Source organism: Balaenoptera borealis (genome assembly GCF_965194805.1).
Source record: "Balaenoptera borealis genome assembly, chromosome: 8".
In the NCBI taxonomy this organism is placed as follows: Eukaryota; Metazoa; Chordata; class Mammalia; order Artiodactyla; family Balaenopteridae; genus Balaenoptera; species Balaenoptera borealis.
The window spans coordinates 67031540-67057530 of record NC_138865.1 but is presented as its reverse complement, the minus strand read 5'-3'; the positions used below and the strand labels follow the sequence as shown (position 1 = coordinate 67057530).

The 25991-nt window shown below is 40.5% G+C and overlaps 1 protein-coding gene across 1 annotated transcript in view; it reads left to right on the top strand.

Moving 5' to 3' along the window:
• The first annotated feature begins 835 nt into the window (after nt 1-835).
• Nucleotides 836-25991, top strand: part of PDCD1LG2 (programmed cell death 1 ligand 2) — a 49744-nt gene continuing 24588 nt past the window's right edge. Inside the window, exons 1-3 of the mRNA XM_082404445.1 lie at nt 836-901; nt 9651-9956; nt 20853-21119. Coding sequence (XP_082260571.1) covers nt 844-901; nt 9651-9956; nt 20853-21119 — 631 coding nt within the window. The 5' untranslated portion in view covers nt 836-843. The remainder of the gene's footprint in view (nt 902-9650; nt 9957-20852; nt 21120-25991) is intronic.

Genomic DNA, 25991 nt, shown 5'->3' with positions numbered 1-25991 from the left:
CAAATCCTCTACTGGCTTTCCATTGTACTCAGAGCAGCTCTGCTTTTACCTGATTTAGATGTATGGCTCCAATTGATTCCCCTTGAAGAAATGGTTCCATGGCTAATAAAATTTTGAAAGCCTCTTTGAGGACAAAAAAAGCTGACGGTGGTATACCCTGTCCCTTTTGCCTTCAACCGTGAGAAGTCCTTGGGTGGGAAAGTTTGTGAGCAAAAGTGGAAGCACGAGAGGTGAAGCAGGACTAAGGTTTGGCACCCACTCAGTTGGGTCTGCAGTTCTCTGCAATCCCTGTCTGCACCTCTTATAACAGGTAGTTCAAGTGATGGGCACACTGGATCACAGCACTCTAAAGAGCTTGACAACTTTACCTGCTCAGTCAACTAGCAAGTATTTATTGAGAATCCAGCTCTGTTCTATTGAGCACTGAGTGTCCAACTCACAGAGTTCCAGCCCAGCTGGAAAAGATGATGTGCATTATTCATCTGATGAACAAGACTGGTTTTCAAGGGCCTACACTGAAACTATGGAAGAAACAAAGAGGTACAGATAACCAGCTGTGTGGGTAACTCATGAGCACTGGTTCATATGAGCTTCTAATTTGGATCGATAAAGGGTGCCTCGCTTCTTCTTACCCCATCTTTCCTCTCCTTTAGGCAATCACCCTTTAACTTCTCTTCCCAGCTCTGCTCCACCATGGTCCACTGCCTCCCCAAAAGATTTGTTTACCAGTCATTTCCCTGTTTTCAGAAGTGAGCAAATGACCAAATCATGAGACCCAGAAAAAAAAAAATCTGCAGAAGGCTCTGAGACTTTCAATTGTCTGTTTCAGATCCGGTACAGAACATGTTCCTCCTCCTGCTAATAATTTTGAGCCTCGGAATGCTGCTTCATCAGACAGCAGGTAAGAAAGGTCAAAGTGAGGGGCCTGAGAAAGAGGAACAGGTGATGACTCCTAGCTGAAGCCAAGGATGAGAATGTAGTCCTTGAGCTGAAGGCTTTCTTTAAGAGGAAGTGTGATTACCAGCTATTATAAGCACAGCCAAAAGAATGGTGCCCAGTGTGGCATGTGCATACCTATGTCCCTGTCTTACAGAAACAGGGACTAAGAATATTGGTCCATCTATCCCCACTTTCCAGTAAAGGTAGAAACAAGAAGACAGGACCATTCAGGCCATGCACCTCGGAACTGACACAAGAGGGCATGGGTTGAGTGTCCTGAAAGGTGAGATGCCAAGAAGCTGTCCTTTTTTCTTCTGTCAGGGACAGTGAGGAGACAAAGGTCAGGGGGACACCTCCTCTTTTAAAAAGCAACAGTAGCAGCCATTGGTCATTCACACATTAATGTGGATTACTTGAATTGGAAACTCAGAGTCTTCCTTGCATCTAAATGAATAATGAACCTTAAAGCTATGCCTTTGGATTTTGAAGAAAGATATTCTACTGGAGGGTGTGGGTAGCAAGGAGGAAAGCAGTTTCAGAGTTTTGCTTTCCTGGGGAAGGTAGTTTAGACTATTCACGTATGCAGTCAGGACCATGAGTGCATTATAGTGGGTGAACGCCAGTAGGTAAGAGAGGAGGACAGAGGTGGACAAAGGGGATTAGGTCCTCTATGATAACAGCCCCGATCCCATGGGAAGTCATCCAACATTCTGCCTTTCATTGAGAAAGAATGCCTTCTTTGGCACTGATAACTTTTTGAAGAGCTTTTCCCTCCCTTCCAGGTGATCCCAGTCACGTTCCTCCCCCTCCCTTGGGCTGCTCAGCCTGGTCTGGCACTAGAGACACTGACTTGGGGCCATCCTTGGAGAACACCCCAATATTCTGCTTACTCTAGCCCTGCCTTTGCAGTGGCAGCTAAAGGAACACTTGATATTTCCTTTCTAAGAGACCCTGCCCTGCTGGGATTTTTAGAGACAGGCAAAATTAACTCTTTCCTTACTTGAATGCTCTGTGGATGCTCTACCATGTTATCTATAAAATAATTTAAAGATTGAAGTGAAAAGCTATTGGAAAATATTTTCATTTCACTTTCTAAATATTTATTTTTAAATTGACATACAGTAAAATTTTACTCTTTTTTATAAAAGCGTCTATGAGTTTTGACAAACACATAGTCATATAGCCACCACCACAATCAAGATCCTGAACAGTTCTATCACCAAACAAAAGCCCTCCCCCAACTTTTAAGCCCAGGTACTCACCGATCTATTCTCTATCCTGTCGTTGTAACTTTTCCAGAGTGTCATATAAATGGGATCATTTATTAGATATTCTTTTTGTCTGGCTTCTTTCGCTTAGCATAATGCATTTGAAATTTTTCCATATTGTTATATGAATCAATAGTTCATTCCTTTTTGTTGTTGAGTAGTATTACTCTGTATGTACATACCACATTTTGTTTATTCATTTCCCACTTGAGGGACTTTTGGGTTGTTTCCTATTTTTGGCAATTATAAATAAAGTTGCTATAAACATTTGTATATAGGTTTTTGTGGAAGCATAGGTTTTCATTTCACTTAGGTGAATACCTAGGAGTGGGATTGCTGAGTCATATGGTAAGTACATATTTAACTTTATAAGAAACCATCAAACCGTTCTTAGAATCTGTACTGTTTTTGCATTCCCTCCAGCAAAGTATGAGAGTTCCAACTGTTCCACATCCTTGACAGCCCTTGGTATTGACATTGTCATTTTTCTTTTTTAAGTCATTCTAGTAGGTGTATAGAAGTTTCTCACTGTGGTTTAATTTGCGTTTCCCTAGTACCTAGTGAGGATAAACATATTTTCATGTGCCTATTGCCCATTCATATATCTTCTTAGGTGAAGGGCATATCAAATCATTTGACCATTATTAATTGGGTTATTTTCTTATTGTTCAGTTTTGAGAGTTCTTTATATATTCTGGATACAAATTCTTTGTCAGATATGTGATATACAAATATTTTCTCCCAGTCTGTAGCTCATCTTCTCATTCTCTTTTTTTTTTTTTTTTTTGGCTGTGTTGGGTCTTAGTTGTGGCAGCAGGATCTTCGTTGAGGCATGTGGGATCTTTTGTTGCGGGGAGTGGGCTTCTCTCTAGCTGTGGCACACAGGCTCTAGGGCGCGTGGGCTCTGTAGTTTGTGGCATGCAGGCTCTTTCATTGAGGCACGCGAGCTCAGTAGTTATGGTGCGCGGGCTCAGTTGCCCCGAGGCATGTGGGATCTTAGTTTCCCAACCAGGGATCGAACCCTTGTCCCCTGCATTGGAAGACGGGTTCTTTACCACTGGATCACCAGGGAAGTCCGTCTCATTCTCTTAACAGTGTCTTTTGCAGAGGAAAGATTTTAATTTTGGAGATATCCAATTTATCAAATTTTTTCTTTGATGGACTGTCATATCTAATAACTCTTTGCCTAACCCAAGACCTGAAAGATTTTCTTCTATGTTTTCTTCTAAATATTTTATAGTTGTACATTTTACATTTAGGTTGACTATCCATCTTGAGTTGATTTTTGTATAGTATGAAGTATAGGTTGGGGCTTTTTTTTTTTTTTTTGCATGTGGTTGCTCCAGCCCCGTTTGTTCATTTACTGAAAAGACTATGTTTTCTCCATTGATTGCCTTTGCACCTTTGTAAAAAATCAATTGGCCATATTTGTGTGGGTCTTTTTCTGGACCCTCTGTTCTGTTCTATTGATCTATCTGTATATCCTTTCACTTATATCACTCACTCTTTTATTACTGTAGTGTTGTAGTTCAATTTTTTTCTTATATTTTCATTTCAAAACCTAAGGACATCTTGTTACCCAGACACATTTGAGGGGAAATATTTATTTTTGTACTTTGTCATGTCTTGAAGGAAAAAGTAACCCCAGTCTTATGTCTTTCATTGATGTTTCCTTCTTTCTTCATCTACCAGAGAAGAATAAAACCCAGGAAGCACATGACCAGGGTGATGCTTGAGGTCACTCTAGGGCAGGGACCACACCCTGGGTCACTCCACTTAGCCTATAGCTGACCTCCAAAACTATATCTGCTGACCCCTGAGGTATAGAAAGCAGAAGAATCAGGTTGGGGAAGGGATTTCTAATAGACAAGATGTCTCATGCAGCATTCCTGCTAAGAGGAGTGCATGCGTCAAGTGACCAGAGCAGCATCTATTCTAAACCAGGAACTAGAGCTTTCTGAAGGCTGGCTGTGTAAAGCAGTCCCCCCTCCCCTCCCTGCCTACACCCATCCTCGCCTTTCAAATACCTTAAGAAGTCTGTAAACACTTAAGCTTCTGTTGTTAATGGGAAAAAAGGTATAAAATGAGCTTAAAGAGGAAGGTATCTTGGGAGGTAATGCAAATAAATTGTTTTGTGTTTCCTGGAGATGTGACAGGTCTGACTCCATTGGTGCCCTGACTGCAAATAAAAGGCGAACTTCCCCCAAGAACTTTAAAAAAGGCTCCAGCATTACTCAAGCCAGCTATTTTAATCTGTCTAAAGAACGTGCATGTATTAATTTTTCATGCTCTGGCCAAGTCCTTTGCCCTTTAATTTAGTCAAGATGACCAAATGAATGTTTTTTTGGCTTAATTTGCAGTTGTGGAAACTTTCCAGTTTTCTCCTTTGATGACATCAGGAGTTCAATGCTAGGTTGAAGTTTAATTTAATAACCATGTGACATATGAAATAGAAAACAAACATCTTTTCCTTATTATAAAGCTGAAAAGTATATCTATTTCATTCATGTATGTAGTATACACATGCCAGTAGATACATAGTCCTATCTGTTAGAAGTATAAGCTTTCAACACACAAAGATATGAATTTGAATTCCAACTCCATGAGCTCCCACTTTTTTACTTTGGGCGAGTTGTATCATTTCTTTAAGCCTCAGTTTCCCCATCTGTAAAATAGGGGTAGTGACTTCTACCTTGCAGAGTTTTGGGAACATGAAATGGTGATGTACAGTTTAGCCCAGTGTCTGGTTCATTGAGTTTAATAAATGTTATCTTTTACTCTACTTCCCAGTCACAGTCCAAATGTAAACCAATGTTACAACTCTGTTTCTCAAATGTCAATGTGCATGTGAATCACCCCAACCTTGTTAAAATGCAGATTCTGCTTCTCTAGGTCCAGGGCATGGGCTGAGATTCTGCATTCCTAACTAGCTCCCAGGGAAAACTGAGGACAACACTTTGGATGGCAGGATGGTAAAAAATGTTTGCAAGTGCAGGTGTTTTATTTGTCCAGCCAATGGTTTCTCAATGCTCCCTGCACATTAGAAGCTCCTAGGGACATTTTTTTTTTAAATTGATGCTGGGCTCACAAAATAATTAGAATTTAATTTTAGAGGATCCAAAGTGCGGTTTGAGCATTAGTGTGTTTTTTTTTTTTAATTTTTTTAAAAAATTTATTATTTATTTATTATTTTTATTTTTGGCTGTGTTGGGTCCCCGCCTCCGCGCGAGGGCCTCCCCCAGCTGCGGCCAGCGGGGGCCACTCTTTATCGCGGTGCGCGGGCCTCCCACCATCGTGGCCCCTCCCGCTGCGGAGCAGAGGCTCCAGACGCTCAGGCTCAGCAGTTGTGGCCCACGGGCCCAGCCGCTCCGCGGCACGCGGGATCCCCCCAGACCAGGGCCCAAACCCGCGTCCCCTGCACTGGCAGGCAGACTCCCAACCACTGCGCCACCAGGGAAGCCCTAGTGTGTTTTTAAAGCTTCCCAGGTGATCCTTATGATGCAAGGTTGAGGCCCTCTCATTAGTGATTCTAATGTGCAGCCAAGCTCGAGAAAAACCTCTTCAGAGAATTGCTTGCAAGAGTGTTCTGATTTCCTCTGTAATTTACAATAAGTAAGAATATTTTAGTATTGCATTTCCTAAACTCGTCATTTTGTATCAAGCTCAAAGTTATCAAGCTCAAAGCTTTGCATGTCTTAGAAGCTTTAGTTGGGGCAAAATAGACCAACTAACAATCTTCAAGTTATTCTGAGCGACTCAGATATGTGATTCATCTTTGCCAATTGCTCTTTCCTCTTGTGAACATTAGATGGAAAATGTCACCTGCCTGAGAGGTAGCATACTTTATGCTTCCAACCTCTGTATATACACACACACTCTGCACAAGGCAGAGGGGAAAAGCAAGCATAAAATTGATTTTTTTTCAAAGGCCCAGACAGTGAAGAGGGGAGTTCTGCTGTATGCTATGGGGAGTTCCAGAGGAAGTTAGAGGCGTTCCTTCTCTCATGAGAAGAAAGTGTAAGTGTGGTAAATAAATCTGCTAAATAAATTCAATAGAGACTACACCCAAAGTCCTCTGATTCTTGTTAAATCTCAGGCTCAGCAATTAACCTTCCCTGCAAGCCCCATTTCTCTTCCCTGTTTCTTGTTATATCATGTGTAATAAAATAAGAGAAGGAAGTACTATGAGGAGAGTAAAAGTAGTGTAAATTCCTGAACCTGATGCATAGAATATGGTTAATACATATTTGATGAATGAATAAATAAATATTATTCTCCAGGGCAGAGTGGATTTGGTATCAGGCAGCTCTGTTTTAATTATAAGGGGACTTAATAACTCAAGTATTTGGAGATGATTCTAATCATAAAGGAATCTACTTTAAAGAGTATCCTATTATGGAGACTCCGGTGAGAGTTATTACAAGTGTTCAGGGGATTCCACAAAATGGAATCATGCGGGAAATTCGGAAGCACGGCATCTTTTCTCACATGTATCGTCCCAGAGTCTTCTCAACCTGGCCAAGCAAATGCTGAATTGGCATTGTTTTACACAGAAGCACTCACATTATAGCCTGCCCCCACCCCCATCCTGCGCAAAAGAGTACCAGGCAGCTGTGAACTCCTTTTTGTATCATAGATCTCTGTCAGAAAGGCACGCTAATGTTCTAGTTGTGGTTAAAACAGGGGTTGGAGGCAAGATATAAGCTCGTCATTCATTTTTGATAAAAACTCACGTGTGTGCACTACACTCTCACGTGTGCTGGGTGGTGATTAAGAATGCCAGTTTGTGCAATTTGGGGCAAGTTGCTGTTTGATGAGAGGAAAGAAAAAGTGAATATGGGGAGGCTCATCCTTTTGTTTTCCCTCTCCCCCTTTTTGTCATTTTATGTTAAACCCTTAACTGGAATTTAGTATGTGTTAGGCACTGGAGATGCCAAAGCAAATTCAACCTGGTCACTGCCTTCAAAGATTTGCAGGATGGTAAGAGGAAAACCTCCAGTCAGAAGAGAATTGTGATGTGAATCATTCAAGCAACAGAAAACCCCCAGACTATTTATACTGTGAAATCTGTTATCCAGGGTGGTCAGAATACCACTTTCTCAAGAATTAAAACATTGTACAAAAGAAAGGTTGCTGACTACCTGCCAAAATAAGACACTTCACATGTGCCATTTTGTCTAGTTTTCCCCACAATGCTGACAGGTAGATGTTATCTTTGACCTTTACAGATAAAGAGGCTGAGACTCACAGAGTTTAAATGGCATGATCAAGATCAAAGGGCTTATAATCCTGATACAGTCAAAATTTGAACCCAGGTCCATCTGTCACTAAATCCCAAGCTCTTTCCATACCACGTTTTATGTGGAAACAACCACTCAAATAGCGTATTCTTAGAAGCCATCCCCAAATATTTGTTAAGTGGATGTTTTGACTGATTAAATGAGTGGATTAATGAAGTAAGCTCTACTGAACATAATTTGATCTAATCTTCTGTCACAATTCAGAAGCTACTTCGAGATCTTACACTCAGTCTTAATGACTATCCATTCATTAATAATGGAAACAGCATAATTTTGTACAATTTATCACACTTTATTCATGCATACACTACTTTCATTAGTTTTGCCATGTTTGACTACTCTTTGTGCTATTGTTTTTATAGAATTATCTAAATCAACTGAGCTTTTATTTTTTGAACAAAACAATCTACCCTTGTGGTAAATGGAAAACCAGTATCACTGGTACAGGTAAATAGAGGATATGAGCAAAAATAAATGCAATGAAAGTAAAGTGGTGCTGTTAAATTCTACCCAGATAATAATATCTGCCTGAGAGCTTGTTGTTTTATTAAAAGGAAAAATAGGGCTTCCCTGGTGGCGCAGTGGTTAAGAATCCACCTGACAAGGCAGGGGACACGGGTTTGAGCCCTGGCCTGGGAAGATCCTACATGCCGCAGAGTAACTAAGCCCATGGGCCACAACTACTGAGCCTGTGCTCTAGAGCCCATGAGCCACAACTACTGAGCCCGTGTGCCACAACTACTGAAGCCCATGCACCTAGAGCCCTCGCTCTGCAACAAGAGAAGCCACCGCAATGAGCAGCCCATGCACCGCAACAAAGAATAGCACCCACTCGCCACAACTAGAGAAAGCCCACGCACAGCAACGAAGACCCAAAGCAGCCAAAAATAAAAAATAAATAAAGAAAAGAAAGAGAAAAAGAACCATTGTTAAAGATGTGAGAGTCTTGTTGCAAATTATATGTAATTTGAAGAATTGAAATAGAATTGAAGAGGGAATAAATTCCTCTCTGAATAATCCAACTCCCTTTGGGCCTTGATTCTGCCGTATCTAAAATCATTTTGCATACTTCTAGAAGTATGTGCCTCACATTTTGGGAAATACTGTTTCAAAGGCTACAGATTTTGAAGTCAACCATCTGACTAGCTCTGAATTTTAACTTTACTAACTGTACATCCTGGAGCAAACCTCTTTGACCCAGTTTCCTCAACTATAAAACAGTAATGATAATACATGTTTCATGCTTGTATTTTCAGTATTAAATGACATAGGTTTTTTAAAAAACATTTATTTATTTATTTATTTATTTATTTTGCTGCTCCGGGTCTTAGTTGCAGCACTCGGGATCTTCATTGCTGCATGTGGGATCTTTTTAGTTGCGGCATGCGGGCTCTTAGTTGAGGCATGCAGGGTCGAACCCAGGCCCCCTGCCTTGGGAGCATGGAGTCTTAACCACTGGACCACCAGAGAAGTCCCAATGATATAGTTATAAAGAGCCTAGAACAGTGGCTGGCACATAGTAGGTATACACTAAGTATTCGTTCCATTCTTTCTTTCCTCTTATTGATAGAAAAGATGCTTCTACAGTAGACTTGTATGATGTGGTGGTTAAGAGCGCTTGAACTTAACAATACCTGAGTCTGATCCTGGCTGTGCAATCTTAAGCAAGTTGCTTAACCTTTCTGTGTCTCAGTTTCATTTTCTAAAAAGAAGATAGCTCTACGTCACTGGCTTCCTGGGGAGACTAAAAGAGATCATGTGTTAGCAGAGGCCTAACACCTAGTAAGAACTCAGTGGGTGATAGTTATTACTATCACCGGTGAGAGGAGGTAGAATTTGGCAGGGAATGATGTAATTTGACCCATATGAAGAAAATGAGTGTGGATAATAGGGGGTAGGAAGGCAGTCAGCTGCACAGGTGAGGAGTGTTGAGAGGCAAGAACTACCTCAGAGCAGCAGATCAGGAATTCTACTCTTTCCCAGAACGGATGGGGCAAAGGAGAGAAAGGAACCTTCACAAATGCCCAGATAATGACAGGTATCTCTTGGGAAATGGGGGTGGGATGGGTCTCCTCAGATCCCACTCTGTACAGAACTGAAATGTGAAGGCAGACAATTTGAGAATGTCTTATTTTCTGTTCAGCTTTATTCACAGTGACGGTCCCGAAGGACATGTACACGGTAGACTACGGCGGCAATGTGACCTTGGAGTGTGATTTTGACACCGGAGGTCATGTGGAACTCAGAGATTTAAAAGCCAGTTTGCAAAAGGTGGAAAATGATACAACCTTGCTCAGTGAAAGAGCCACTTTGCTGGAGGAGCAGCTGCCCCTGGGGAAGGCCTTGTTCCACATCCCCCAAGTCCAAGTGAGGGATGCAGGGCAGTACCGCTGCCTGATCATCTATGGGATCGCCTGGGACTACAAGTACCTGACTCTGAAAGTCAAAGGTGAGTAGTTCCAGGGACTGGAATACATGGAGGCATCTCTCCAACACAGGACCTGCATTAGCTGCAAGTAACAAGCTCAAGCCAAAACTGGGAGGATGGCTATAAAGAGACAGAGATACCTCAGAGAAAACAAAAGCACCTGCTCAGAAATATTTTTTGATATCTGAGTATAAATCAGTGGAGGTGAGGGTAAACAGGGGTAGAGGGAATAAAACTGGTCTAGAGAAAGCCAGGAAAATGAGTCCCTGAAAGGTGGGAGGGTACCAAAGATAAGTTTTGCCTAATTCACAGGAACAATACTGACTTGCTATTAAACTACTCTTTCAGAGTTCAGAGTTTTTTAAACCATGATTTGCCACTCATTAACAGATTAGAATATCAGTTTAATGAGTAGCAACCAGGTGGGTGTTTTTTACCAATAAAATGAATGGACTGAATGAATAGAATAGAATATATCAGGGCATCACATAGTAGGGCTTAGTGTTGTTTTGTGAAACACAAATTATTTCAGAGGGGTGTGTGTATGTGTGTGCGCACGTGCGTGTGCATCTTGGCTCGTGGTGTGATAATTTTTTTCTCACTCTGGGTCATAGTCTAAAAAGTTTGGAAAATGCTACTCTAGTCCCAGCCTTATCTATTGCACATGAAACAGCTGAAGTCCAGAGAATTGAAATGGGTAGCCTGAGGGAGCCAGTGAATCAATAGCTGTCCCTGTTCCTCTGGGTTAAGGGCTCTCTCCACCACAACACGAGCCAAGAACCTAAATCTGAAGAGAATCTTCAAGTTGTAGTTTGTTCTCGGAGAGGTCATATGAGAAAAGACATGTAACAACTGTAGAAGAATAGATTTAGCTCTGTTCATTGGCTTATGTTTTTCAGCCTTCGCTGACTGGTCTGAGTTAAACTATGCCAGTTTTTCTCTGTCCCCTCCCTATTCCACACATTAGACTCAGAGGATATGTTCTGTCTTCTGGAGGGTCTGTGGATTTTGGTCCCTAAAGACCATTGACCTTGACAGCCATGGGGTGACTTTATGATCTGGTATAAAGAAGGACAAACTAGAATAATTAGACACGAGGTTGAATGTTGTTTTCACCTGACCTTCGGCAGGTTATTTCACCTCTCTTAATCTCACATTTTTCTTATTTGTAAAAGAATAGCAATAGTAGCATCTACCACATAGGATTATTGTAAAAATTAAAAGAGATAATGAACATAGAGAACTGATCATGGTGCTTGGCATATGGTGAGTGCCCAGAGGTTTGGATCAAAGACCCTCAATTACTGCAGGGATGGTGCCCTCTTACATCTCAACTAATAGTGAGTCATCAGGAAAGCCCTTAGCTGGATGTAACTGCCTTCTATCTTTATTGCATTTCCTACAAACAGGCATCAACTGGGAGGAACTCCAGAGCATTGAAGTTAGTGTGAGTTCAATCAACTGGAGGAGAGAGGGCTCTACATCCTCACAATCCCCTAGTGTACTTGGGTATCTGCACCCCTAAATCACTGCCCCATGTTTGTTGATCTCTATTTGAGTGTTATAATGCATCTAGGGTCTTTGGGCAATTTGGTACCAGTTCCACTCTTTCTCGCTCGGGCTGAGGGATGTCCCAGGGCACTCTGCCTGCTTCCTCACCTAGACCAGGGATGAATCAGGTGAGGAACAGATTTATTCCTCAAACCTTAATTAATTAATTAGTTAATTAATTCCTTAAACCCTTAAACCCTTAATGATTTTCCAGCTAGAGTATATGGGATCACAAAGACTTTCTATGGGATGCATAGCATAGGCAGTTTTAGGAAATTAGTTTCTAGATCTTCATCTTCCCCAAGTACTCGTTCCCCAAATTGAGTGAGCCTGAGAATATGCCTTCCAGGCAAGGCTCTTGGGGTTCTCCTAAAACACTTCCTCTTTTATTTTTGCTTTACCCACTTCATAAAAAAGCCTCCCTTTCACCCATCATGAATACAGTGCATTGCCCTGAGGTATAAAATCCTCCATAGTGATAAACAAAAGAATGATTGGAAATACTGATACCATACCAAATTGTAATGACTAACAAATCCTTCTGCAAACCAGGAGGTATCAAATTCTCTGTTTTCAACAAAATTGAAGGAGGCCCTAATAGAGTTAACAGCTGATAATAAAAAATAAAGTAAGTTTTTGTCATATAAATCATAAGGCTTTCAAAGAATGAAATGATATTACTATAACCGAACTTCTTCCATTCCTACCTACTCATTCATATGAGCAAGATTCCTTAGCTCTTATAGCTACAAAAAATGAAAAATAGAATTGATGCTGAACCTTGTCTCATTCCAACCATAAGTCATATGTATCCTTAGATTCATGAACAGATTGAAAAAGAGAGCCCCATCCATCCCATTAAAAGATACATTTCCAGTAAACTTTTTTATGTTTAATAATTATCAATATTCATAATATTTTATGTTTTGATTTTACATGTACTGGTAATAATGGAAATTAGATTTCAATGCAGAAGAAAACTTTGAACACTTAAAGCCTCATGGTCACAAGAAAAAAAAATTTAATTTCAATAGCTATACATGTTTTGTTGTTGCAAAGAAACAAAAGGATAATCACCAAAAGAGTGTTCAGACATGTTGCATTAGGATAAAATTCTGCAGAAGTGGAATGGGAACTGATATTCGAGGAATAAAAAGAAACAATGTAAAGTTCTGACCATTAGAGAAGAATTTTTGTATGTATTTTTCAATGGATGGTGATGTGTATGAAAGACACCTTCTTTGATTTCTAGGTGACATTGGATGCATTTGTAAAGAGTGAAATAATTGCCTTACTAAAAATATGTGTTTATAAAGGGCTAAACATCATATATTTTTCCAATATAGAAACCTATGATATATTCTAAGAATGAATTTAATAAATATGTGAGAAGGAGCACCCTGCATCACGATTGTTTTAGGAGAAATGCAAGCAAAAAAAAAAAAAAAAAAAGATTGAAGACCAGCACCTAAGGATATTCTACCCAGATGAGGGGTGTCTGAAGGAAGCAGGGGAGATCTGGGACCCCATTTAGGGTGCGCTTACATAGAACAAGACTAGAGGAAGGATGTGCTTTGTCCTTAAAATGCCTAAGTTTTGGCATACACCTTGAAAATAGGTTTATAGCATTTTCTTTGATGTCTGGGCAACAGTTCATACTAAATATAGTGAAAAGAGAACTGATTTCATAAGGACAGGGGAAAAAATGCTAGGTAGCATGGCTAGAGAGTCTAGAAGAAACAGTAACAGAAGGCTGCAGTTTTTGAAAGGCCAGGTTGCAACCCCAAGGCAATTAGAAATCTGTCGGAAGAAGGCCAGGGAGCATGACTGAAGAAAAGAGTACAGAGGCCCTGAGAAGCCAGGGATTGAGCCCACAGGTTAAGAACTGGCCTGAGCAAGGATCCCAGAGAGACACAGAGCAGGTACTAAGAACAGAAGGGCCAAACCAGCCTGAAGGCCTGAGCAGGCTGAGGCTTACAGACGTACTTTAAATCAACAAAAAGGCCCAAGATAGATAGAGTACAACTTCAACAAGTGGAGGAAGGCAGCAGCATAGTTTCCATTTTCTCTCGCAAGAGAAATGGCCTTCACCCTAAAAGGGGAAGTCAGATGGCAGAGGGCATAGGGAGGAGAACAGCCCGAGGGAAGCAACTCGGTAGTGAAATGATGTCTGTACCTTTAGCCTCTAGGCCCAGAGAAAGCATTTGCTAAAAAAACTTACTAATGGGGCTAAATCTGCTCTCAGTGTCTTTTCTCCCTTGGGGAAACTGAAGGGAATAAGGAAACCTTGAGTTAAGAAAACAATATCCTGAATTTTGAAGGGGAGAATTTAACCTGATGTTCCTCCCCAGGCCATTTAACAGACCAATTGAGAGCCATCCTAGAAGATTTCTTTCAGTGACTACTAGAAACCTGCCAGGATTCTCTAAGATTAATGCATATAAAACTACATTTTTTCACCTTAGTTATGGTCATTATGATGATAAAGCAGATAATACTATGTGCAGTAGTAAAGATAATATAGTACTAAAACATATGGTAAAGATAATAAAGCTTATCTTTATTTCAGAAATGCTAGAGTTGCCAGTAACATTTGAATTATAGAGGCAACTGGGATAACAGAAACCGTTTAAACCAATGGAAATTGAAATCAGAAAATAGTAATTCTTTTGATGGAACAGACTGAGAAGCCAAATGGGGACTAGGGAGGCAAATCACCAATTAGCAAAAGCAGGAAGCTGCTACCACACTGCTGGGCTGGAGGGACAGGGGGAAGGCAGGGTTTATGGGCCCAGGGGTGGAACCCAAGTGGGCCTGTCCAGTGGTATCTGGAGCCAGGGAAGAGCTGTGGCCGCTGCTGGAGAGGCCTTATAGCATAGAGTGTGGGGGAGAAACACTCATTCTCCTTCTTCCTGCTCACTCTCCCGTCTTCCCGCTATGCCTGCTGTTGGCTGTCACGAGCCTGGGATACACAGCCTGCAGGAGTCAGCCTTCCCGCCGTATAGAGCAGAAACTGAGGGATTGATCTAATGGCAAACAGGCCCAGGACCCACACAGCACACACCTTGTGTATAAAGTGGTAAAACGTGGGATGAATAATAGTGTAGTTGGCTGGATCTATAACCGACTGAACAAGTAGTAGTTGTTGACTAAGGGGCAACAAAGGTCTTGGGTCAGCCTGGAGACCATCTCCAAGTGACAAGAGGTCTGTTATAGCCAACCCAGCTGGACAGTAGATCACTCAGCGAAATCGATCTTACGACCTTAGGCTGCTTTAAAACCCTGTGTTGGGCCTGAAGTGTACTCAGCACATAGGAAATAATTAGTCACACTATACTTTGTGCTGCTTAGATAATATCTGGAATATAGGTCATGTTACACTGGCAAAAACAAAGTGCATCCAAAGACTGCTATCTGGAACTGGGGCTGAAAATTATGTCCTGTGAGATATGGTTGAAGGAAGTAGGCATGTTTTACCTAAGAGGTGGAAAGACTATACGGGGTCTTGCCAGTGATCTTCAAATATCTGAAGGGTTTTGTCACATGAAAGAGATAATAATAATTGCCAGTACTAACTGACTATTTAATAAGTTCTAGGTACCTAACTCATTTAATCGTCCTCACACCCCTGTTAAGGATAAGTATTATTGTACCTATTTTACAAATGAGAAAACTGAGGCTTGATAGGTCACGTAACCAGCGCTTGGCTTAAGCTTAGTCAAACCTTTCCAACTCTGAAGCCCATGTTCTTAACTACTATGCTTACCATATGTTGTTTTGCTAAACCAGGCAAGTAAGTACCAATGGGTTGAAGCTACCATGAGGCAAAATTTGACTTGGCGTAAGGATGATCCTCCCAATGGAAGTTTAACTTTCTTATTGTCTAATTATGGCAATGACTGCTTCTGGAAGTAAGAGCTTCCATTCACAGATGTGTTTAACCAAAAGTTAGTTATCTCGCAGGTTACTAATATCAAGAAGAAAAGTATTATTAAAGATAAAAAGGGGCATTTCATAATGATAGAAAAAATCAATTCAACAGGAATGTAACAATCCTAAATGTGTATACATCTAACCATATAGCTTCAAAATATATAAAACAAAAATTGACAGACCTAAAAGGAGAAATAAACAAATCCATAATCATATTTGGAGATTTCAACTCATCTCTGTTATAACTGGTAGAACACACAAAAAAGAAAATAGAAGAGTAGAACAACACAATTAGCCATCCTGATCTAATTGACATATATAAAATTTATACCCCACAACTGCAGAATACACATTGTTTCCAAGTGCATGTGGAACATTCATCAAGATAGTTATCTAGCAAAGCTGCTGGAGAAGATACTTCTGGTTGAGCAGGAAGTTGGACTAATCAAATTTTAAGATCACTTTCACCTCTGAAATTCTAAAATTACTCATCTTTTCCTAAGAATGTCACCCTCAGTCCAGCTTCCCCATTGTGTATTGCTGATAATGATGTCTTTTCAGCCATTTCCCTAATAAGAAAGAGGCTGTGGCGACATCTTTAATATTACATAAATGTAGGGTGTGTGCTCCTGTCCCTCCCCCAAACCTTGCTTATTCTTTTTTAAAAATTTTATTTTTCAAACTGAAGTATAGTTGATTTACAATGTTGTGTTAGTGTGTACAACAAAGTGTTTCAGATATATATATGTGTTCTTTTTCAGATTCTTTTCTGTTATAGGTTATTACAAGATATTGAATATAGTTCCCTGTGCTATACAGTATATCTTTGTTGTTCATTTGTTTTATATATGGTAGTGTGTATCTGTTAATCCCAGACTCCTAAGATATCCCTCTCCCCCATTCCCCTTTGGTAACCATAAGTTTGTTTTCTATGTCTCTGAGTCTATTTCTGTTTTATAAATAAGTTCATTTGTATCATTTTTTTTGGATTCCACATATAAGTGCTATATGATATTTGTCTTTCTCTGTCTGACTTACTTCACTTAGTATGATAATCTCTAGGTCCATCCATGTTGCTGCAAATGGTGTTATTTCGTTCTTTTTTATGGCTGAGTAATATTCCATTGTATAAATAAACCACATTTAAAAAATGATACAAATGAACTTACATTTATAGGACATTCGAACCAAAAACAACAGAATACACTTTCTTCTCAAGTGCTCCTGGTACATTCTCCAGGATAGATCATATCTTGAGTCACAAATCAGGCCTTGGTAAATTTAAGAAAGTTGAAATCGTATCAAGTATCTTTTCCGACCACAACGCTATGAGACTAGATATCAATTACAGGAAAAAATCTGTAAAAAGTACAAACACATGGAGGCTAAACAATACACTACTAAATAACCAAGAGATCACTGAAGAAATCAAAGAGGAAATCAAAAAATACCTAGAAACAAATGACAATGAAAACACAACGACCCAAAACCTATGGGATGCAGCAAAAACAGTTCTAGGAGGGAAGTTTATAGCAATACAATCCTACCTCCAGAAACAAGAAACATCTCAATAAACAACCTAACCTTACACCTAAAGCAATTAGAGAAAGAAGAACAAAAAAACCCCAAAGTTAGCAGAAGGAAAGAAATCATAAAGATCAGATCAGAAATAAATGGAAAAGAAATGAAGGAAATGATACCAAAAATTAATAAAACTAAAAGCTGGTTCTTTGAGAAGATAAACAAAATTGATAAACCAGTAGCGAGACTCATCAAGAAAAAAAGGGAGGAGACTCAAATCAACAGAATTAGAAATGAAAAAGGAGAAGTAACAACTGACACTGCAGAAATACAAAGGATCATGAGAGATTACTACAAGCAACTCTATGCCAATAAAATGGACAAGCTGGAAGAAATGGACAAATTCTTAGAAAAGCACAACCTTCTGAGACTGAACCAGGAAGAAATAGAAAACATGAAAAGACCAATCACAAGCAATGAAATTGAAACTGTGATTTAAAATCTTCCAACAAACAAAAGCCCAGGACCAGATGGCTTCACAGGCGAATTCTATCAAACATTTAGAGAAGAGCTAACACCTATCCTTCTCAAACTCTTCCAAAATATAGCAGAGGGAGGAACACTCCCAAACTCATTCTACGAGGCCACCATCACCCTGATACCAAAACCAGACAAAGGTGTCACAAAAAAAGAAAACTACAGGACAGTATCACTGGTGAACATAGATGCAAAAATCCTCAACTAAATACTAGCAAACAGAATGCAACAGCACATTAAAAGGATCATACACCATGATCAAGTGGGGTTTATCCCAGGAATGCAAGGATTCTTCAATATACATAAATCACTCATTGTGATACACCATGTTAACAACTTGAAGGATAAAAATCACATGATCATCTCAATAGATGCAGAAAAAGCTTTTGACAAAATTCAACACCCATTTATGATAAAAACTCTCCAGAAAGTAGGCATAGAGGGAACCTACCTCAACATAATAAAGGCTATATATGACAAACCTACAGCCAACATCATTCTCAATGGTGAAAAACTAAAACCATTTCCTCTAAGATCAGGAACAAGACAAGGTTGTCCACTCTCACCACTATTATTCAACATAGTTGTGGAAGTTTTAACCACAGCAATCGGAGAAGAAAAAGAAATAAAAGGAATCCAAATTGGAAAAGAAGAAGTAAAACAGTCACTGTTTGCAGATGACATGATACTGTACATAGAGAATCCTAAAGATTCTACCAGAAAACTACTAGCGCTAATCATTGAATTTGGTAAAGTAGCAGGATACAAAATGAATGCACAGAAATCTCTTGCATTCCTATACACTAATAATGAAAAATGTGAAAGAGAAATTAAGGAAACACTCCCATTTACCATTGCAACTAAAAGAATAAAATACCTAGGGATAAACCTACCTAAGGAGACAAAAGACCGGTATGCAGAAAACTGTAAGACACTGATGAAAGAAATTAAGGATGATACAAACAGATGGAGAGATATACCATGTTCTTGGATTGGAAGAATCAACATTGTGAAAATGACTATACTCCCCAAAGCAATCTACAGATTCAATGCAATCCCTATCAAACTACCAATGTCATTTGTCACAGAACTAGAACAAAATATTTAACAATTTGTATGGAAACACAAAAGACCCCAAACAGCAAAGCAATCTTGAGAAAGAAAAATGGAGCTGGAGGAGTCAAGCTCCCGGACTACAGACTATACTACAAAGCTACAGTAATCAAGACAGTATGGTACTGGCACCAAAACAGAAATATAGATCAATGAACAGGATAGAAAGCCCAGAGATAGACCCACGCACCTATGGTCAACTAATCTATGACAAAGGAGGCAAGGATATACAATGGAGAAAAGACAGCCTCTTCAATAAGTGGTGCTGGGAAAACTGGACAGCTATATGTAAAAGAATGAAATTAGAACACTCCCTAACACCTTAAACAAAAATAACCTCAAAACGGATTAAAGACCTAAATGTAAGGCCAGACACTATAAAACTCTTAGAGGAAAACATAGGAAGAACACTCTTTGACATAAATCACAGCAAGATCCTTTTTTGACCCACCTCCTACAGAAATGGAAATAAAAACAAAAAGAAACAAATGGGACCTAAGGAAACTTAAAAGCTTTTGCACAGTAAAGGAAACCATAAGCAAGACAAAAGACAACCCTCAGAATGGGAGAAAATATTTGCAAATGAAGTAACTGACAAAGGATTAATCTGCAAAATATACAAGCAGCTCATGCAGCTCAATATCAAATAAACAAACAACCCAATCCAAAAATGGGCAGAAGACCTAAAAAGACATTTCTCCAAAGAAGATATACAGATTGCCAACAAACACATGAAAGGATGCTCAACATCACTAATCATTAGAGAAATGCAAATCAAAACTGCAATGAGGTATCACCTCACACCAGTCAGAATGGCCATCATCAAAAAAATCTACAAACACTAAATGCTGGAGAGGGTGTGGAGAAAAGGGAACCGTCTTGCACTGTTGGTGGGAATGTAAATTGGTACAGCCACTATGGAGAACAGTATGGAGGTTCCTTAAAAAACTAAAAACAGAACTACCATATGACCCAGCAATCCCACTACTGGGCATATACCCTGAGAAAACCATAACTCAAAAAGAGTCATGTACCACAACGTTCATTGCAGCACTATTTACAATAGCCAGGACATGGAAGCAACCTAAGTGTCCATCGACAGATGAATGGATAAAGATGTGGCACATATATACAATGGAATATTACTCAGCCATAAAAGGAAACGAAATTGAGTTATTTGTAGTGAGGTGGATGGACCTAGACTCTGTCATACAGAGTGAAGTAAGTCAGAAAGAGAAAAACAAATACCATATGCTAACACATACGTATGGAATCTAAAAAATAAAATGGTTCTGAAGAACCTAGGGACAGGACAGGACTAAAGACACAGACGTAGAGAATGGACTTGAGGACACGGGGAGGGTGAAGGGTAAGCTGGGATGAAGTGAGGGAGTGGCATTAACATATATCCACTACCAAATGTAAAATAGATAGCTAGTGGGAAGAAGCCGCATAGCACAGGGAAATCAGCTAGGTGCTTTTTGTCCACCTAGAGGGGTGGGATAGGGAGTGTGAGAGGGAGATGCAAGAGGGAGGGGATATGGGGATATAAGTATAGGTAGAGCTGATTCACTTTGTTATACAGCAGAAACTAACACAACAATGTAAAGCAGTTATACTCCAATAAAGATGTTAAAAAAACAAAAACACAAACCCAGATGGAACAATCTGGGACCAAGGTGGCAATGAATCTGACCTCCAACAGATATCTAGCTCCTTATTTTCTCTCCTCCTAATCTTAAAGAGGACAGAGGAAAGGAGGACATGGAAAGAGAATTTTCTCCTGAAGTTAGAAAAAGTACTAAATAAAGTGAGATGTGGGGGTTATCTAGTGATTTAGTTTATCCAGCCTCTCTTTCTCCAATCCCCAATTATAAGATAATTTACATTAATACAGGATGCCACAGATTGTGGTAGGGTAAAGCACCATTGAGATTTGGAATCAAACCTCGAGTGTGCATAAGTTGGCTCCACCAGTTAAAAGCCCTGTGCCTCTGAGTGAAACACTCGACCTCTGTAGCCTCAATTACCTTCAACAAAAATTGGGTATATTAACAATGCTGTTTTGCTGTATTGTAAAAATTAAATAATTCAATGTATGTAAAATAGCATGATATCTGGGACATAGGAAATGTTTAAAAAGTTAAAACTATTAGTACTTAATATTAATAATGGTAATTTTACTTCACGTGGCATTGAGTACAGAGATCTACGGGAGTCAGAAAAGAGAGACTTATTTCTTTTTCTTCTTCTCTTGTCCAGCTTCCTACAAGAAAATAAACACTCGCAACCTTAAGGTCCCAGGGACAGATGAGGTAGAGCTCACCTGCCAGGCTGTAGGCTATCCCCTGGCAGAAGTGTCCTGGCCAAATATCAGTGTTCCTACCAACACCAGCCACACCAAGACCTCTGAAGGCCTCTACCAGGTCACTAGTGTTCTGCGCCTAAAGCCACACCCTGGCAGGAATTTCAGCTGTGTGTTCTGGAATGCCAATATGAAGGAACTCACTTCGGCCATCATTGACCAAGGTAAGAGCTGCCTAGCTTACCAGTCAGGGTTCAGGCAAGAAATGGATGGCACATTCAGAATGAGTAATATGAGGAGAGTGTAATAAAGGGACTATTTATGGAGGTGGGATTAGGATTTAGAGAAAGTACTAAAGGTAGTGCAGGGCACCTGGGGCTTCAAAAGACGGGGAGCAATTACCACCCTGGAGAGGCTACTGGAACCTGGAGAAGGGAGCTGTGGCCTCCGGTACAGGGATGCTGCCACCTGCAGCAACTCCAAAGAGCAGAAACTGATGAATGGATACCACAACCTCGTTCTCCTCCCACCCTCCAGTCTCTTGCTGGTGCTTCCCATTGGCAGAGCCCAGGTGGAATTCCACTGACATGTTCATAAAGTCAACCTCTCAGAGCTCAGAACTGAGTGTTGGAGTGTAGAGAATGGATCCAGACAGGAAACTGAAAATACCCAGCATAAAGGCTCATCATTGTGATTCAGGCACAGTGCTACGAGTCAGCAGTATGAATATTACTTTGCTGGCTTTGCTGCCAGCCAAGTGGTTTTAGGGTTTTCCAGGAAAACTGACCTCTTAAAAAAATCATTTAGAGCCTTCACTGGCTATGCTGAATCCCATACTTTAGAATTTCGTGCACCAGCAAAATTTCTGACAATTTTGGTAGTCTGACAATTTTTTTATCTGCCAAGAACATTCATTTGCCAAATAAGAGAGTTAACATCTAGTATCATAATCATTTCATAAGAGACAGGTCATTTTATCACCAGAGACATAAGTTTCCTATTGTTCCACAAACATCATGGGCTTAACCTCACTCTTCTGGAGGTCAGAAGTCTGAAAAGGGCTTCACTGGACTCAGATCAAGGTGTCAACAGGATTGCACAGGCTCTAAGGGAGAATTCATTTTCCTGATTTTTCTACCTTCTGGAGGCCACCTGCATTCCTTGGCTCGTGGACCTTTCCTACAGCCTTCAACACCAGCAATTGCATTACTCAGATCTCTGCTTCTGTCATCACATCTCTTCCTTTAACTCTCTTGCCTCCCTCTTCCACCTTTTAAGGACCCTTGTGATTACATTAGATGCCTCCCCACAATACATACCTCAACCTGATAATTTAGGATAATTTTCCCATTTCAATGTCCTTAATATAATCACATCTGCAAAATCTTTCTGCTGTGTAGGGTAACTCATTCACAGGTTTCAGAACATGGACATGTTTGAGGGAGGTCATTATTCTGCTATCATAACAATAAAGGATGTAATCTCCAAATAAAGAACAGTCCCTAATTATGATAAATTTGACTTTATAGAAGATTTGCTATGTTGTCATTATATTTCACTATTTGCCCTTTACCTTAGGTAAAACAGAGCCTATGATAAGGACTTGTGTGGCATGCAGGTATTTAGATGATGACCCCAGGGAGCAGAAGTGGGAGGTTTAGGAAATCAAGACAGGAAAGAAGGAAAAGCAGATAGAAGGGTGCATTATCAAAGTTGTTGGTGTGGACAATAGAAGCTTAAATACTCAAGGACCACCTGAGGAGTGTATAGATCATCTCCTAAGATGTTTACTCAGAGGGCTTCAGGTGGGAGGACTAATCCATCTGCTTTTACCCCCAGTGGTTAACAGTTGTCCCCAGGAGTGTTAACTTCCTTCTGCTGTGAACTATGCATGCATGTGGGCTGAGTGAGCTCCCCCCAGCATCTATAGCATCAAAGTCATTCCAGGGCAGAATGCAATGTGTCCACTTGAGGTGAATCACTGACCATGAAGTGAGTCAAGGCCCACCCCGAATTCTACCCAATCTGTGGCTGAAGTCAGAGGTGAAGCTGAGAGGAAGTGAGGCAGGACTACAACAGTCTATCCCTTGCCATCCATTCATGCCCTACATTAAGTCCACTGTTTCCGAGCCTTCAGGAAGGGAAGTAGCTACAATCTCTGCACAAGATGCATATACAAGACTTCATGGAACAAGTTACAGCTCCTGCTGCTGCAACTGATCCCAAACCATAATTGATGTTTGTCATTTCTCTCATCCACCATACATTCTAGATTTCCCTCACTCAGCATTTCAGATGGAATAGTTTGTTTGCCTGGAAGGTGGAGAGAAATAGGGGTTGGGGGTGACTCAGATTTTCAACCCTGAGAGACATGAGCCCGTAGTCACCTTGCGCTTAGCAGACTGAAGTTGCTGCAATTGCCTTTTCATTGTTATTACTGGGTATAGAAGTAACAAGACTCAGAGAATCAGTGGATCCCTGAGTTCCAGACATAGTCTTCCTTGCCTCCATTAGGTAGCAGCATTTGAGTTCTTCCTGGTAATCAAGATTGATTACTCTACCAGTGCAATGATTCTTTTCTTTGCCTGCTGGTCCGACAGTGGGTAGAGCTCAAGCTGACTAGGCAGTATCTAGATGCAATAGAACATATCCCTTGGTACAGCATCCTTTGGTAGAAGCACTTGCCACTAGGAAGCTGGACCTTTAATCCAGTGGAGCCTAAATTTGTGGAGATGAGAAGCAAAATTTCTACAAATGGGTCACTGGAAGTAATGACGAAAGGGACCAGCCCTCAGCATTGAGGGAGCCCTGGCATAAAAGTAGAACATGGTTGAAGCAAGACTGTCTGGGGGAAGTGAGTTAGAACCTGCACAGAATCATCCATCATTCAGCCACATTCAGCCATAGCTGAAATCAGGGGTAAGACAGGCAGAATATGAGTTGGGCACCAGAGATACCTGCTGTATCTCAAATTAAATTTTATCATGGATTGGCACCAATCCACAGACCAGACTGAGAACTTTGAAGTGACTCAATGCCCATCTCATCATTAATTTCCTAGCATTTTTTTTTCTAGAAGAAAAGAATCCTCCCTGATATAGTTTTCAGAGGCAGCCAGCTCCGTTGTCATCTTCAAACCCCCAACTCCCCACTTCCCCACCTATCCACACTTGGCTACCCAATTCCAGCGCTAAAGTTAGCCCAGCTTCTTTCTAACTAAGTTATTATGATGAAGTGAGGAAGTAAAGAGAGGATTCATGCTAAGGATTTGAAAGAAATGACGACATTAGAAACTTACCATTTTTAGGGCCAACTTTGAGTGAAAATAGTGAATTAGGCAAGTTTTGACCTTTCAGCATTCTCTACCTCTTTTTTTAATCACAGCTAAGACCACCAGACTTGTCACCTTATAAAAATTGAGCTATAACTAATTCGTACCAGAGGTCTAGAGTCTTATATATTACAATCCCAGGGGAATTATTTTTTTCCAAGAATTGTTTAGTAAACTCTCCTTTGTTATGTGGAATTTTCTGCCTGGTTAATTTTTGGCCAATACTTTGGATGAAATGTGGTTTTCTAGAATGACACTTATATAAGAAACTTTGCTGGGAAACAGGGGCCTGGGTAAGATGAATTTGGAAATAACTGGAATCTACACTTCACATCACTGATTACATCAGTATTTTTTTCTTCACGGTAGAGAGGTGGAAGAGCAGACTAACCATTCTTCTGGAAGCCTTGAGGCGGTGAGAAGTTAAGAAAGAAGTAAGCTGGCTCTTCTCTCCAAGGGAGCCAACAGAGCTGATGGAATAGTCAACAATCGTGGGAGGGACCTGTGGGGTCTGCATCAGAGGTTGGGAGCTCCTAGGATAGCACTCATGAATGCGGCTGGCAGGGAAATGGAGGAATCTTTGTGCTGTCAGAGATTTTCAACCAGTCTCTAGAGATAGGTTGAGAATCCTTCCCAGCTCTATATTCATCCTATCCCCTGACATGGATCCTCTGCTCCAGGCAGCTCTGCTTCCTTTCCCTGTACTCTCTGAACCTGCTTGTACCTCTCCCATCACCATGACTTCTCTGCTCAGAAGTTTCTTCCACATAAAATATTATTATTCGCCCTCTTCACCAGTTCTCCATGGCAGCTCTGGTAACTCCAGGGTACAAGGCATCTTTCCCTCATCTTGCCTCCTAAAACCTATTGCCTGTACCATTTCTTTGTTTGCCTGTGACTGTACTTGTCTTTTCTCTTTCATTGGTATTTTATTTTCCATGTATTTTAATTGTTCACATGAGTCTTCTTTATGTCCAAACTAAAGCAAAACCTCAGTGCTCTGCCCATGGTAAGTGCTCAATAAATGTCAGATTAATGGGTTGGAGACTTAGTCTTGGATGACCCCAGTCCCATCATCCCAGCTGCTAGTCTGTGTGGACAGCCAGATCAGAGCAGTCAAATGATCCCCTAGTTTGTGATACAAATACCAGCAACAAAATAACCAAAGTCACACATTCTTCCACAAAGGCATTCTTGCTTCTGTTTCACAAAGACATTTTTAAATTGTCTTATGACTGTCCCCTTTCTACTCATTCTCATAAGTTGAGCTGCTCACTGCTGACTTCTGTGACCCACAACATGCTTCTCCAGAAGTCAATGAATAAAACAAATATAGCAGTGAGAGTCTGGGGTGGGAGGTGCTCCAGTGGCTCTAGAATAGATGACTGAACATCCTAATTTTCAATCAGAAATGAAGGAGCAATGAGACCATTTTCCCTTTGAAACAGGGTTCCTTCCACTAAGGCAGTGTTGCATTTTCATTAGGAAATGTAATGAGATTGGAACACAGGAAATAATTTTAACAAGACCCTTTCAGGGCTGGCAGAGAAGTTCTCCTGGGAGTCTTGGAAGTGACTCTCTGGCAGTGGTCAGGAGCATGGGCTCTGAAGTCAGATGGACTTGAATTTCAAATCCTCTCTCTGCTACCTACTAGCTCTGAGAACATGAGCATATGACTGTGCCACCCTAGAACTCAGCCTCTCATTTGTAGAATGAGGGTAAATAATGGTAGATATCTAATAGGGTTATTGTGAGGATTAAATGA